Here is a 16251-nt window from a genome sequence, read left to right as displayed (position 1 = left end):
GTAAAAACACCAAATTTATTCCATCAATCTCAACTTTCTGTATTTCACTAAGTCTACCTTTAAATGAATAATACCGGACATCACAAGCATAATTTTTTACCCGAAATTCTAATTTAAAATTTCATGTTAACCCCCTTTTCTTAAGTCTCTTTATATGGTGGGTAGCATGCCATGTTACAGAGGTGACACTATTATGCATGGCTGTTCTTGCTTTTGTTCTTGGCTGGCAACTGTTGACCTCACAGAAATCTGCAAAAATATCATTAAATTTAACACTTTTAGCTCTTGATAGTTTAGAAAGGACTGCACACACAGGCATACACAAGTTGTCAGGAATATATGTCTTTATATGCATGATGTAATCCAGGTGAAATTTAATTGGCACATACTTTGATATAAATAATGGAACTACTGTTGGATTTTACAATTGAGAGTAAATACCAATGGTTTTCTCAATGATAGCTAATATTAGATATGAATTAAAGGCCTAAGTGGCCTATATGTCATAGAGACATATTCATATTTATGATATTTTAGGCTCTCTTTCTTCAAAAAAATAGGCATTGCTATCTTTTAGAACACAAAGATTAATTAAAAAAAACCAAGACATGACACTTCTTTGTTAAGGTCAAAGAATAATAACTGGGCTATGTCACAGATTTTGCTAAAATTTTGCATACAACCTTGGCTCGTTGAACTATAACTGAAAATCGAAAAAATAATGCATTTATCTCTTTTATTATCTGAAATTTTATTGCTTGAATTCTTTCAAAATAGGAAAACATTTGTATAGAAAGCACATAAAATTGGCGAAAAACCTTCTTAAATTTGTTTTAAAATCATCAAATCTCTCATTTTTAATACATAGATATTCTTTTTATATATACAAGAGTGCACACGCTGAAATGTCTCGCCTACTATACTGACCATTGATTTTATGTTGATAGTCATACATATAAAGTTTTACTTCAAGTATCACACACCTTTAATACAATCATTCCATACACAGAATATAGATGACCAATTGCTTATAGTATAAAAGAAACAGACCAAACCATGGAAATTCTATATTGAGCAATGAACCATGAAAATGAAGTCAAGGTCAGATGAACCCTGCCAGACAGACATGTACACCTTATTGGTTAAAGTTTAAGAAAAACAGTCCAAAACACAAAAACTTAACATAAGCAATGAACCATGAAAATGAAATCAAGGTCAAATAAAACCTGCCAGACTGACATGTACATCATAAAATATTTCCATACACCAAATATAGTTGACCTACTGCATACAGTATTAGAAAAACAGACCAAAACACAAAAACTTAACATTAAACAATGAACCGTGAAAATGAGGTCAAGGTCAAATAAAACCTGCCAGACTGACATGTACATCGTAAAATATTTCCATACACCAAATATAGTGGAGCTACTGCATACAGTATTAGAAAAACAGACCAAAACACAACAAGAGTGCACACGCTGAAATGTCTCGCCTTCTTAACTAATCATTGATATTATGTTGCTAGTCCTAAATATAAAAGCTTTATTACAACTGTCACATAAACTTAACATTAACCAAGTAAACTAAACTTTGACCAATGAACCATGAAAATGAGGTCAAGGTCAGATGAACCATGCTAGGCAGGCATGTACAGCTAACAATACTTCCATACAACAATAATAGTTGACCTATTGCTAATAGTTTAAGAAAAACAGACCAAAACACAAAAACTTAACACTGAGCAATGAACCTTAAAAATGAGGACAAGGTCAAATAAAACCTGCGTGACTGACATATAGATCATAAAATATTTCCATACACCAAATATAGTTGAACTATTGCATATAGTATTAGAAAAAAAGACCAAAACTCAAAAACTTAACTTTGACCACTGAACCATGAAAATGAGGTCAAGGTCAGATGACATCTGCCAGCTAGACATGTACACCTTACAATCATTCCATACATCAAATATAGTAGACCTATTGCATACAGTATAAGAAAAACAGACCAAAACACAAAAACTTACCTATAACCACTGAACCATGAAAATGAGGTAAAGGTCAGATGACACCTGCCAGTTGGACATGTACACCTTACAGTCCTTCCATACACCAAATATACTAGACCTATTGCTTATAGTATCTGAGATATGGACTTGACCATCAAAACTTAACCTTATTCACTGATCCATGAAACGAGGTCGAGGTCAAGTGAAAACTGTCTGACGGGCATGAGGACCTTGCAAGGTACGCACATACCAAATATAGTTATCCTATTACTTAAAATAAGAGAGAATTTAACATTACAAAAAATCTTAACTTTTTTTTCAAGTAGTCACTGAACCATGAAAATGGGGTCAAGGACATTGGACATGTGACTCAGTGGCGGATCCAGAGGGGGGCGTAGAGGGCGTACGCCCCCCCCCCCCCCTTTGCCATTTCCCGGTCGTGTATTTAATTTTTAAGCGACAATTCTTTACTTATAAAGATATTTTTCGCTCGTATTTACTGTAATATATTATTGATTATGTCAGTCATGAGTTTCGCTACGGTGGAGTTGATCAGTACGTTTGAAACGTCAAATAACAGTAACACATTGCTTAGGCGGAGGATGACAAGCATGACGCCTTCAAAGCGACAAAGGATTGAGCAAGAACGTATTGACTTCTATTTCATATTTCCACTCAACAGAAAGTAATACTCTATTACACTCTCATGAAAAAAAAAGTTCCACGGCAATATTATTTACCTACGAAAATATGTTTAACCCCACACGCCCCAGCCAATTAATAACATTGCTGAATAATGATCCCCAGTCAGTTAGCTCTAGATATGTTTAAAGTCTAAGGTACGGACCATTTGATTTGATAGGGCAGTCTGAGATATTTTAGAGAAAAAATGCTGACCCTGATGTTTGCCTTAAACAAAAATTCTGGCCGTATCTGTAATGAAAACAATTATCGTGTCCCCTTTTTGCTATAAGAAAAAAAAATCCAACAGAATTATTCAGCATTAAATGAACATGGTGAATAAAAAACGGCCTTATTTTTTTTTTGAGGGGTTTGCATGTAAATCCCATATCTGACCGGAATGTCTGTTTCGCCGAACTGATATAATGAATACTTTTTCAAGGCCCAACTGCAACCTGCCTGCTGGGTGTGGCCTTTATGTCTCCATTTGTCGACCGTCATTCACAACTTCGTTGTCATTTGATTCTCAGACTCATTCGTAGCCGTTGGTTGATTTGGAACCCCTCACTTCCCTTGTTGAGTGAAACATTTCAACCAAACATTTGGATAAAAATTTCTTGTTTGTCTTTGTTCGTGTCGGTCGTATTATAAACTTCATTGAATAGCCGCATATCATGTTTACAACAAGTAATCTGTGAGGTTATGCTAACTAACCATACAACAAACGAGAATTTCCCATGTCCATTTTTTACTGACAAATCCCACATCAAATATATTAGTACATAGCTTTAGATCCATTCAATCATTTTATAATAGACAACTAATGGGGAGAATGCGGCATCAAAAATGTCCAACCCAAGCTTACACTTTAACTATAAAATATACATACCCCACGTTAGGAACCGTCACTAAAAATGTGCATTTTACACTTATTTTATGTTTTATAGCCCAAAAAAGGTCCAAGCCAAAAAAGGTCCAAAAAAATTTTCACCTCGCTCCGCTCGGCAATTTTTACATACTACGCCCCCCCTTTCCAAAATCCTGGATCCGCCCCTGTGACTGACGGACACTTCGTAACATAAGGCATCCATATACAAAGTATGAGGCATCCAGATCTTCCACCTTCTAAAATATAAAGCTTTTAAGAAGTTAGTTAACACTGCCGCCGGATCACTATCCCTATGTCGAGCTTTCTGTGACAAAAGTCGCAGGTTCGACAAAAACTATATGTGTCTGATACATTAATTTATGTTTTAATGATGTAAAATAATGATATGGTCACCGACTTCGTTTTTACAGTATATTCATCATTCAAAGTGGTGTTCTATGTGAAAAAATACCATTAATCATCGAAATAATCGTTACAACGTCATTATAAGCTTTGCTGGCCGTAAAACATTATTTTTTTACGTTTTTCACTGCCTAATAGGTAACAGATTTAAGAAATAATTCATGGGGGCTTGAATCTATTGTGATTTTACCACGGGTTGGCCCTTTATGCAAAATATTTTACCACGAGAAATAGCCAGGGGTAAAATATCCGATATGAATTCAAGCCCCCATGGATTATTTCTATTTTAATAGGACAAAGACAGCAGTTCCAAGCTATCTAAATCAAAAAGCTATTTTGTAATACCGTATATCGGTTTTTTTTTGCGTCAGCTTTTTTTATTTTGATGACTAAATAGGCAGGCTAAATTTTCCCTGTGTATTATTTTCGCTGAATGGAAAAATACATGCGAAAAAATAACTGTACCGTATTGTTACAGATTTAAACAACATAAACTTGATTGACTGACAGGTAATTGATTACAAATATATATGAGTGCTACAAACAAAAAATAAATTGCTTCGCCGAGCGCAGCTGGATACGACTGCAGAGGTCCAACCCTGAACAGTTGGGGCAAAAATGGACACAATATTCGCGCTTGATACAGGTCTGAATTTGGATTGTAATTAAATATTTGACACATAATAGGTTTCTGACACAGAATAACTGTTGTCAAAGAACTTAGAATTGGTTATATGATTTGAATTTATATTCAATTTTTTGTTTTTGTGCAATACACTATGCTGTTACGAATTGACCCCCCCTCCCCCCAAAAATTTTTTTTTACCCCCCCCTTTTTTTTTTGCTTTTGTTCAAAACACTATGCTGTTGTGATCTTAATTTCTGAAATCTGAAATTAGAAAAATGGTCCCCCCCACAATTTCTTTTTTACCCCCCCCCCCCTCCACACAATTTTTTTCCCCCTTTTTTGCCCCTTATTCCTAAACGGTTTGAGCCATAACCCCCACCCAACCAAAGCCAATCCTAACCATCCCTTTGTGGTATGGAAAGTTATGTTCTAATTTCAGAGAGATCTATACACCTTTCCACACGTTATTGTCTGGAAACTAGAAAAATGCTTATTTGGGTACCTTTTTGGCCCCTTATTCCTAAACTGTTAGGACCATAACCCCAAAAATCAATCCCAACCTTCTTTTTTGGTTATAAACCTTGTGTTTAAATTTCATAGATTTCTATTTACATATACTAGAGTTATTGTCCGGAAACCAAATCTCTGCGGACGACGACGACGACTACGTGATACCAATGTACGACCGCAAAAATTTTGCGGTCGTATAAAAAACATAATTGAGAGAACTTCCAAGGAACGTAAATTATGTGCATTAATGCATTCTAAATATTGAAGGTTTTGATAATTACAGATATAATAAATGTGGATAGTGTCCACATGTGGACACAGATGATGCCCCCACTTGCATATCATATAGTTATAAAGGGACATAACTCTAGAATGGTAAAAGTGTTGCCACCTAATTTCGTACTTAATCTGTATTATGTAGTAATTAGCATTGTGTATAAGTTTCATAACATTTGGTTGAGGCAAACTCAAGTTAGAGAACTGAAACAAAAAAAATGTACTTGATCTTTACTGAGTTTTGTTGGAATGAATATTGTGTATAGGTTTCACAATGTTTGGCTGGGGAAAACTTCAGTTACAGAATGGAAACTAAAAAATTTTGCAATCTTTCTATTTATAAAGGGGCATAACTCAATAATGGTTAAAGTGACACTACCCAAATTCAACTTGATCTGTGTTTTATCAGTGGTAGTCAAAATTAAACATTGCATTGTATAAAGCATTGATTGTAGTTGATTCAACTATAATCATGGTCAAAGGAAGATAACTCCAATTTTAAAAATATATTATATAAACTTGATATTTAGAAGAAAATAAAAATTTTGCAATTTTTCCTTTTATAAAGGGGCATAACTCTAGATCTGTTAAAGTGACACCACCAAAATTCAAACTTGATCTGTGTTTTGTGGTAATAAGCATTGTGTATAAGTTTCATAACATTTGGTTGAGGCAAACTTAAGTTAGAGAACGGAAACTAAAAATTTTGCAATATTTCCTTTTATAAAGGGGCATAACTCTAGATCGGTTAAAGTGACGCCACCAAAATTCAAACTTGATCTGTGTTTTGTGGTAATAAGCATTGTGTATAAGTTTCATAACATTTGGTTGAGGCAAACTCAAGTTAGAGAACGGAAACCAATTTCGGGACGTACGTACGTACGTACGTACGTACAGACGGACAAGGGTAAAACTTAATGCCCCCTCCGGTACGGTGGGGGCATAAAAATATCTGTGTAAATGGGATATATTTTTATTTCACTTTTAAAATTATAGGCAAAATGTTAGGGTTATGATACCAATTAATAAGCTAATTTACATTTTTTAACATGTCACTGATTGTTGTGTTGTCAAAAGATGTGACATGTATCATATAATAATGATTAGCCAATTCAAGCTAATCAAGTATGCACATTCTTGTGATCAGTGGAACAACCCAAAAGAATCGAAAAATTAACAGTATAATCTTGGAATATGCAGGGAAATTTATGTGAGGTCAAATTTTCACGTTTCTTTAGCTACTGCGAACAAAGCTAAAATTAAACACTCGTGAAAAAAACCTGATATACGGTACATTGTGTATTATTTAAATTACAAGAATCAGATTGAGAGGGTGGAACCTCAAACCTGGATATGCAAATACTAATACAACAAATACAAATCAATGTTCTTGTTCTTTTATGATACTCAAAGAGCTTTTTCATAAAAAATTGGCTAATGAAATTTAATTGTTCTTAGTATATTTTTGTCAATTAAAAATTAAAGTTATCAGAATAAAATTTTCATGTTAGTAATTTTTATTTCAACAATTCATTTTTTTGTCAATAGATTTTTAACTTGATGAATTAGTTAACAAGCGAAGGCTTTAGTGTAAAAACGTCAACACTTAGCAGTCATAAAACATAATTCTTACAAGATAATAACTATCAGTTATTAAAAAGAGATGTAGGGTATAAACCAAAGAGATAGCAACCCAACAACATAATATAACTAGAAAAACATCTAAAATACAGTCCAAATTTCACGTGATAATCACAAATGCCTCTGTCTTTTATATTCTATAACAAACATCTAATGCTAAAAATCTACTTTTCAATCTATGATATAAGTGAACAATGTAATCATAGTACCTTTTCCCCGATAAACAAGAGCTTAAGCAGTATGTATAAAAAATGTAACAAAGCTACTCTCATTCATGTGATATGGAGGGAAAACAGTCAACTGTTTAATCATTTCTAAATCTGTTTATACAAAGAATAAAAACACTATAGATAAAAATACAACTGAATGCACTATTTGAAGAAATAAATTGTGGCTATTTTTCAATACAAGATATGCAATATGCTACATTGTCAATTAAAATAGCTGAGTTGAGAAGGTCTTATATTCTGCATAACTTTCTGTTTAGCATGCCAACTAGCAAAACAAACACTCCGCTGTAGAACAGTTCGCACTTTAGTTCTGGAATGACGACTGTTTGCAACACAGAAATCTGCAAATATAGACAATTACGAGTGAGGTCCTTTGAAAAAGTCTTTGTGCTTTAAAAATTTTTGTTTTGCACGCCATGTTGTTGTGGTCACACTACGAACTAAAACTGTTCTAACTTCAACACGAGAATGGCGACCATGAGAAGAGCAAAACTCTGGAAAGAAATGAATTGAAAACTTGTCAGTTGTATTATGTATTATCTTTGTTAACAATTCGTCAGTTTTATTATGTATTATCTTTGTTAACGATTCAAGTGTCTATTAAGAATTTTGTAGTCTTCTTTTTTAAAAATCTTCAATTTCTTCCTGTTATATCTTCATATTTTACTTGATCAAGTAGTTTAATATAAATATAAAATGCCTTAAATTCTATCTGTCACTTTAAGAAAGAATCTTTTAAGTCAGCCAGATATCAGAACTCCATTCTACAAGACTAAGTTGTTCCTCTCCATATACTTAATGAAAGATGATCTTTAACAAAAGTTACTTGTAAGTGTTATCTAAAGGTATAGTCTAGGGAACAGAAAATTGAAATTTCAATAGTTCATTGTTTTATAAACTTATTATTTGTAAACTAGGATATTTTCTGAATGAATGGAGAAAATCTTTGTGGTACATGTATATGGTCCCTCTTCCTTCTTATTTTATGTGGTCTATTATAATGTAAAACAACAAGAGTAAAAGAAAACCTAGCATGTGAATGTGGTCTATTGTAATGTCATACAACATGATGTAACATGTGTAAAAGAAAACCTAACATGTAAATGTAGTCTATTGTAATGTCAAACTACATGATGTAAAGGAACAACCATTTAAACTTGGTTTTTTCCTAAAAAAATATTCTGATCCCCAATTTGATGAAAAAAATATTGTGGTCAAGCAAATGACAAAAAAAAAATATTCTGAATCCAGATTTTCCCCATACCTTATAGTGTTAAATTTTGAAAAAAAAATGTTCGTGAAAAAAAATTTCTGACTCAAGACAAAACCCCCCCCCCCCCCCCTTGAAGGTAAATGGTTGCTCCCTAAAATTACTTGGTCTATTGTAATGTCATACATGATACAACATGATGTAACATGAGTAAAAGAAAACCTAACATGTGAATATGGTGTATTGTAATGCCAAACAACATGATGTAACATGTGTAAACCTAACATGTGAGTATGGTATATTGTAATGTCATACAACATGATGTTACATGGGTTACAGAAAACCTAACATGTGAATGTTGTCTTTTTTTTTAATTGTAACGTCATACAACATGACGTTACATGTGTAAAAGAAAACCTAACATGTGAATGCAGTCTATTGTAATGTCATACAACATGATGTAACATGTGTAGAAGAAAACCTAATATAAGAATGTGGTCTATTGTAATGTCATACAACATGATGTAACATGTGTAGAAGAAAACCTAACATGTGAATGCGGTCTATTGTAATGTCATACAACATGATGTAACATGTGTAGAAGAAAACCTAATATAAGAATGTGGTCTATTGTAATGTCATACAACATGATGTAACATGTGTAAACCTAACATGTGAGTATGGTCTATTGTAATGTCATACAACATGATGTTACATGGGTTACAGAAAACCTAACATGTGAATGTAGTCTTTTTTTAAATTGTAACGTCATACAACATGATGTTACATGTGTAAAAGAAAACCTAACATGTGAATGTGGTCTATTGTAATGTCATACAACATGATGTAACATGTGTAGAAGAAAACCTAACATGTGAATGCGGTCTATTGTAATGTCATACAACATGATGTAACATGTGTAGAAGAAAACCTAACATGTAAATGCAGTCTATTGTAATGTCATACAACATGATGTAACATGTGTAGAAGAAAACCTAACATGAGAATGCGGTCTATCGTAATGTCATACAACATGATGTAACATGTGTAGAAGAAAACCTAACATATGAATGCGGTCTATTGTAATGTCATACAACATGATGTAATATGTGTAGAAGAAAACCTAACATGAGAATGGGGTCTATTGTAATGTCATACAACATGATGTAACATGTGTAGAAGAAAACCTAACATGTGAATGCGGTCTATTGTAATGTCATACAACATGATGTAACATGTGTAGAAGAAAACCTAACATGAGAATGCGGTCTATCGTAATGTCATACAACATGATGTAACATGTGTAGAAGAAAACCTAACATGTGAATGCGGTCTATTGTAATGTCATACAACATGATGTAACATGTGTAGAAGAAAACCTAACATGAGAATGGGGTCTATTGTAATGTCATACAACATGATGTAACATGTGTAGAAGAAAACCTAACATGTGAATGCGGTCTATTGTAATGTCATACAATATGATGTAACATGAGTATAAGAAAGCCTAACGTGAATGTGGTCTATTGTAACATAATGTAACACAAGTTAAAGAAATCCAACATGTGAATGTTGTCTATTGTAATGTCATACAACATGATGTAACATGTGTAAAAAAAAAACCTAACATGTAAATTCAGTCTTTTGTAATGCCATACAACATGATGTAACATGAGTAAAAGAAAACTTAACATGCTAGATGAAAAAAATACTAAATGTTAACAGTATTTTCAACAAAATGAATCAAGATTGCTCAAAAATGCAACTTCAACAAATTTTGGCAAATTTGGAGAGTTTACCCAAAGGTGACACTGAGTTCATCAAAAAATTTAGTAAGTCATGATGATGATGGATTATTGAGAGGCAAATATTACATGCATGTCTGGACACAACATAGTTTATTCAATATGGATATTAAACCTAGTAAGTACTAGACAGACAGTATGAGACAGATTTGTAATGTGCTTGTTCACAAGATTGCAGTCAGCTTCATTAAACCAATGAGGCAGTTAATTGAATAAGAAGAAAATTCTCAATCAAAACCAAAATCTTGAAAAGTAGTTGAAAAAGTGCGACCTTTCATATAAAACTAGTTCAGGTAAAGATGCCAAGGATATCAAACCACAATTTTAATAAATAATTCAATTTTATTTTAAATATATATTGTCATTTAAACTCGTCAACATTAAAATTTCAAGTTTCATCAACCTTTTTATCTTTACCATAAAAGTTTAGCAAATTTAAGATAAATGGGCCACATTCCTGTGTCATTTTGATTGATTTGATTTTGATTTTTGGTGTTTTAACGCCACTTTTAAGCACCGCTTTTGGGCTATTTCGTGGCGGCCAGTTTTTATTGGTGGAGGAAGCCGGAGTGCCATGAGAAAACCACCGACCTTCGATAGGAAAACTGACAATCCTAGTCAATTAAGATTGGAGTCGAGTGCACCGGCACAAGCGGGATTCGAATTCACAACCTCAGTGTTGACTGGCTAGTGATTACAGTAGTAACTACTTAGACCACTCGGCCACCGAGGCCCCTGTGTCATTTTGATATCAAGCAACCAAAAATCAAGCAATTGCTTAATCAACTTTAAATATTCAGGCTACATTTTTAGACAAAGAATTATTAAACAAATAATGCTCTTGTGTCAAACCTACCAGATACTGAAACCAGTTCATATGCATCCTTACTGTCATTCTATATTGATCCAGTTTCAGATAATTGGTCATATATACATAAATTCATTTAAATTTACTCTTTTTGCGTGAACCCCTTAGGGGTTCACGCCTATATATTGGTGAGTTTTGGAAGTGTCTATGGGCCATTCGATATCCTCCGAATCAAGATTCTCGGAATGTCTCGAAAATTTTCTATCATTTATGCAGGTAATTATCTATGTCTTTGATATGGTCCCTCTATGGATAGGGTACCATGTGACATTGTATATTTCAACAATCAAAGTTCATTTGTAGATTGGAATTTAGTAAAACAATAAAGACTAGGTTGCGTCAAAAAATCATTTATATGTTAGAACCTATTTTCCTTTTGACAAAACATATGTTGTTTTAATAATGCCAATGTTTATTAAATATCAAGTATAATGATAACGCAATTATATTCATGCTTTGAGACGGTCCCTGTACGCGTTGTGTATGTAGTATTTAATACAGTGTGCTGTTGTGCATTGTGACAATAAACCTGGGAATATATAAGTTTATCCTGCAATCAGCTAATTATTGTACAAATAACAGGTACACAAATAAATGTTTGCTTTATTTGTATTTGTACAAATAAAGTCTGCTGTTACCCCACTTCCATGTTGAGCAAGCGGTAATGTGCATATTTCTTTTTGCATACCAGTTCATTTTGGGGCCCTCTTCGCGGTCCGCGTTTAGACTATGTCGATTTCTTTGAAAAATTAGAGACAATGAGTTATATTTTTACAACTAAAGTTTCAAGTCTTGGGTGTAAATTTCAGGATAAAAACAATAAATGTACATTGTCTGAAAATATAAAATTTATTTGTACTCGCTACGAAACAGGAGAAAAGCTCGGCGAGCCTCGCTTTTCGTCCTGTTTCTAAAGCTCATACAAATAAATTTCATATTTTCCGACAATGTACATATATTGTATATTTATTGATATATAATGTCCCAGAATAAACTGATTATTTCTGAATGTTTATCATTTGATATTTTGTATTTCAATCATAGCATGGGAAAATGTCAGAAAGCATGAACAAAATTAAGAAAACGCTATTTCTGTTATAAATATTTATCTTAGGTTGGAAACACAGTGGTCGGAAAGCAGAAAGATAATTAAACAAAAGGATTTTTCTGTCAAAAATATCTAATTTCATTAATAGATACTACCAGACCAAGAGAATATTCATTATTAAGTTTAAACTGAGACTGAATTTATTCTCAATAAAATATAATTAAAATTGTCATATATACGTGCATTATGTCTCACAGGTTTGAACAGTTATTACATTTATGAAAATTATATGCAACGTATGAGCACCAATGAGCAAGGATGCGTACCCAAAGTTAGCTAAATATCTAAATTTTAAACGGTCGTGAATGAAATAATACTTGCATGGTTTCAATTGACAAGGATTTTAAATCCTTGCATTTCACAAAAAACGTAATTAATATTTTACAATAATCATAACAAAATTTAATTTCTATGTTAATTATTTTATACTGTTTTAGTATGGATTTATAAGTCTCTGCTTATATTTTTTATAGCAATATATTCATATAGTGGAATGTTAGACTTTAAGCAGAGATTGATTTGATAAATAAAATGTCCATCCGTAAATACTTGACATTTGTTTTTTATTGATATTATATTCTAAATTTTTGAGAAAATTCATTATCAGGAATGTATGTTAATTATAAAATTTCAATTCTTTTTTTGTTTGTTTGTTTTAATAGTTCAACCTTATAGCATCTAAATATTTGCACTATGGTACGATTTTGAAAATTGTATTCATTGTGTTGACCAGCTATCCTACACTTCTTGGTTCATTCACATTATACATCAACCTGTTCACACGCACACTATCGCTTTGCATTCACACAAATTCCGGATTAAATGGCAATGAATCTGGAGTCAAAACACTTTAGGTATGTAGTTTGACATCCGAATTCAACTATTAGATTAATATATGTGATGACACAAATGCGTATTCTTATCCAGAGTATCAGTTCGTATGCTTTCTATTTACTATTTCTTGCGCAAAAATACCACGTGCATGCATAAATATAAATTTCACTCATGAATGCGAATTTTCGCTTTCCTTATCTAAATTCAGGACACGGCAGTAAGAGCTTGACATGTGACTTTCAAGCACAGTCATCATTACTTATGGTAGACTTAACTATCGTCTGCCGTACAACATTTTAATCCTGGTATCTTTTTATATCTACATATCTTTTTATATAAATTGGTTCTTTTGAGAGTATATGTTCAGGTATTCATAAAAATTCTGAAAACAAGTTTTCTGTAGAATCAGGAAATCCTTAAAATTTGAGATGTTTTATGGGACCAAAATAAGTCTCTTTATAAGAGGTACCAATGAAGCTGGTGTGTTACTCTCAAGGAAAATATATGAAACCTTCTTATAAGTTGCATGCCACAGGGTTTCACTTCACATGGAAATTGGACTTTAAATTTATCTATACAACATCTACCATGAGTAAAGACAGCTTTAATAACGAGTTGAGAATAACTGAAGGCATCCAGGAAACAAGGAAACAAAATATGAAGATATGATAGATAAAATTAATGCATCCAGATTATAAAGCAAACTGAGTGCTTAAATTTATATTGCGATTGGTTTGTGCAATTTGCATTAGACATCCGGTTTGTAGAAACTTGGTTTTGCAAAAGGATTATGAAACAAGAGTGAACACGCTGAAATGTCTCGCCTTCTTTACTAACCATTGATTTTATGTTGATAGTCCTAAATATAAAGCTTTACTACAAGTAACACATAAACTTAACATGATCCAAGAAAATGAGGTCACGGTCAGATAAACCAAACAAGAAATACATGTACACCTTACAATCATTCAATAAACCAAACATAGTTGACCTATTGCTTATAGTTTCTAAGAAACAGTCTTAACCAAGAAAACTTAACATTGACCAATGAACCATGAAAATGAGGTCAAGGTCAAATGAACCATGCCAGACAGACATGTACACCTTACAATCAATTTATGCATTAAATATAGTTGACCTATTGCTTATAGTATCTAAGAAACAAACTTAACCATGAAAACTTAACATTGACCAATGAACCATGAAAATGAGGTCAAGGTCAGATGATACCTGCCAGACAGACATATACACCTTACAATCCTTCTATACAACAAATATAGTTGATCTATTGCTTATAGTTGAAGAAAAACAGACCAAAACACAATAAAATGCTCCGTTGGGCGCAGCTTGATACGACCGCAGAGATCGAACCCTGAACAGTTGGGCCAAGTATGGACACAACATTCAAGCTTGATACAGCACTGAATTTGGATTGTGATTATATATTTGACACAGCATAGGTTTCTGACACAGAATGAATGTGGTCTAAGAACTTAAAAATTTTAAACTTACCTATTCAAACCATATCATTATTATTTGCTTTTATATATAAATCAGAAATAACCAATTTAAAATGGAAAATTTTAAAGAAAAAAAAAATCCCTCCCCCAAATTTTTTGAACCCCCTTATGATTCATCACCCCCAAACTCAATCCCAACCTTCCCTTTGTGGTATGGTACCTTGCAGTACAATTTCAGAGAGATCCATACACTTGAACACAAGTTATTGTCTGGAAACTAGAAAAATGCTTGTTTTTAGGCCCCTTTTTGGCCCCAAATTCCTAAACATTTAGGGCAATTACCCCCAAACTCAAACCCAGCTTTCCCTTTGTGATATAGAACCTTGTAGTACAATTTCATAAAGATCCATACACTTACACACAAGTTATTGTCCTGAAACTAGAAAAATGCCCTTTTTTTGCCCCTTTTTTGCACCTAATTCCTAAAATTTTGAGGCAATTACCCCCAAAATCAATCCCAGCCTTCCCTTTGTAGTATGGTACCTTGCAGTACAATTATAGAGAGATCCATAGACTTGAACACAAGTTATTGTCTGGAAACTAGAAAAATGCTTATTTGAGGTCCCTTTTTGGCCCCTTATTCCTAAACGTTTTGGGCAATTACCCCCAAACTCAATTCCAGCTTTCCCTTTGTGATATGGAACCTTGTAGTACAATTTCAGAAAGATCCATACACTTACAAACAAGTTATTATCATGAAACTAGAAAAATGCTTGTTTTTTGCCCCTTTTTTGGCCCCTACTTCCAAAAATTTTGAGGCAATTACCCCCAAAATCAATCCCAGCATTCCCTTTGTGATATGGAACCTTGTGGTACAATGTCAGAGAGATCCATACACTAACACACAAGTTATGTCTGGAAGTTACAAAAATGCTTATTTTTGGCCCCTTTTTTGCACCTAATTCCTAAAATTTTGAGACAATTACCCCCAAACTCAATCCCAGCCTTCCCTTTGTAGTATGGTACCTTGCAGTACAATTATAGAGAGATCCATACACTTGAACACAAGTTATTGTCTGGAAACTAGAAAGATGCTTATTTTAGGTCCCTTTTTGGCCCCTTATTCCTAAACGTTTTGGGCAATTACCCCCAAACTCAATTCCAGCTTTCCCTTTGTGATATGGAACCTTGTAGTACAATTTCAGAAAGATCCATACACTTACAAACAAGTTATTATCATGAAACTAGAAAAATGCTTGTTTTTTGCCCCTTTTTTGGCCCCTACTTCCAAAAATTTTGAGGCAATTACCCCCAAAATCAATCCCAGCATTCCCTTTGTGATATGGAACCTTGTGGTACAATGTCAGAGAGATCCATACACTAACACACAAGTTATGTCTGGAAGTTACAAAAATGCTTATTTTTGGCCCCTTTTTTGCACCTAATTCCTAAAATTTTGAGACAATTACCCCCAAACTCAATCCCAGCCTTCCCTTTGTAGTATGGTACCTTGCAGTACAATTATAGAGAGATCCATACACTTGAACACAAGTTATTGTCTGGAAACTAGAAAGATGCTTATTTTAGGTCCCTTTTTGGCCCCTTATTCCTAAACGTTTTGGGCAATTACCCCCAAACTCAATTCCAGCTTTCCCTTTGTGATATGGAACCATGTAGTACAATTTCAGAAAGATC

At 33.3% G+C, this 16251-nt stretch overlaps 1 protein-coding gene across 12 annotated transcripts in view; it reads right to left on the bottom strand.

The window, feature by feature from the left end:
* Positions 1 to 16251, bottom strand: part of LOC127729861 (uncharacterized protein DDB_G0280205-like) — a 192072-nt gene that overhangs the window by 26145 nt on the left and 149676 nt on the right. Inside the window, exon 6 of one of the 12 annotated variants that reach the window (XM_052237779.1) lies at positions 5 to 249. The exons of 7 other annotated variants lie outside the window; for them this stretch is intronic. In XM_052237779.1, the coding sequence (XP_052093739.1) occupies positions 122 to 249 (128 nt within the window). In that variant the 3' untranslated portion in view covers positions 5 to 121. 4 more of the 12 variants (XM_052237771.1, XM_052237781.1, XM_052237775.1 and 1 more) reach the window with 4 other exon arrangements.

This window comes from Mytilus californianus, unplaced genomic scaffold, assembly GCF_021869535.1.
Source record: "Mytilus californianus isolate M0D057914Y unplaced genomic scaffold, xbMytCali1.0.p SCAF_2, whole genome shotgun sequence".
NCBI classification, from domain to species: Eukaryota; Metazoa; Mollusca; class Bivalvia; order Mytilida; family Mytilidae; genus Mytilus; species Mytilus californianus.
Note: the sequence above shows the minus strand (reverse complement) of the source record. Positions and strands in the feature narration are given on the sequence as shown.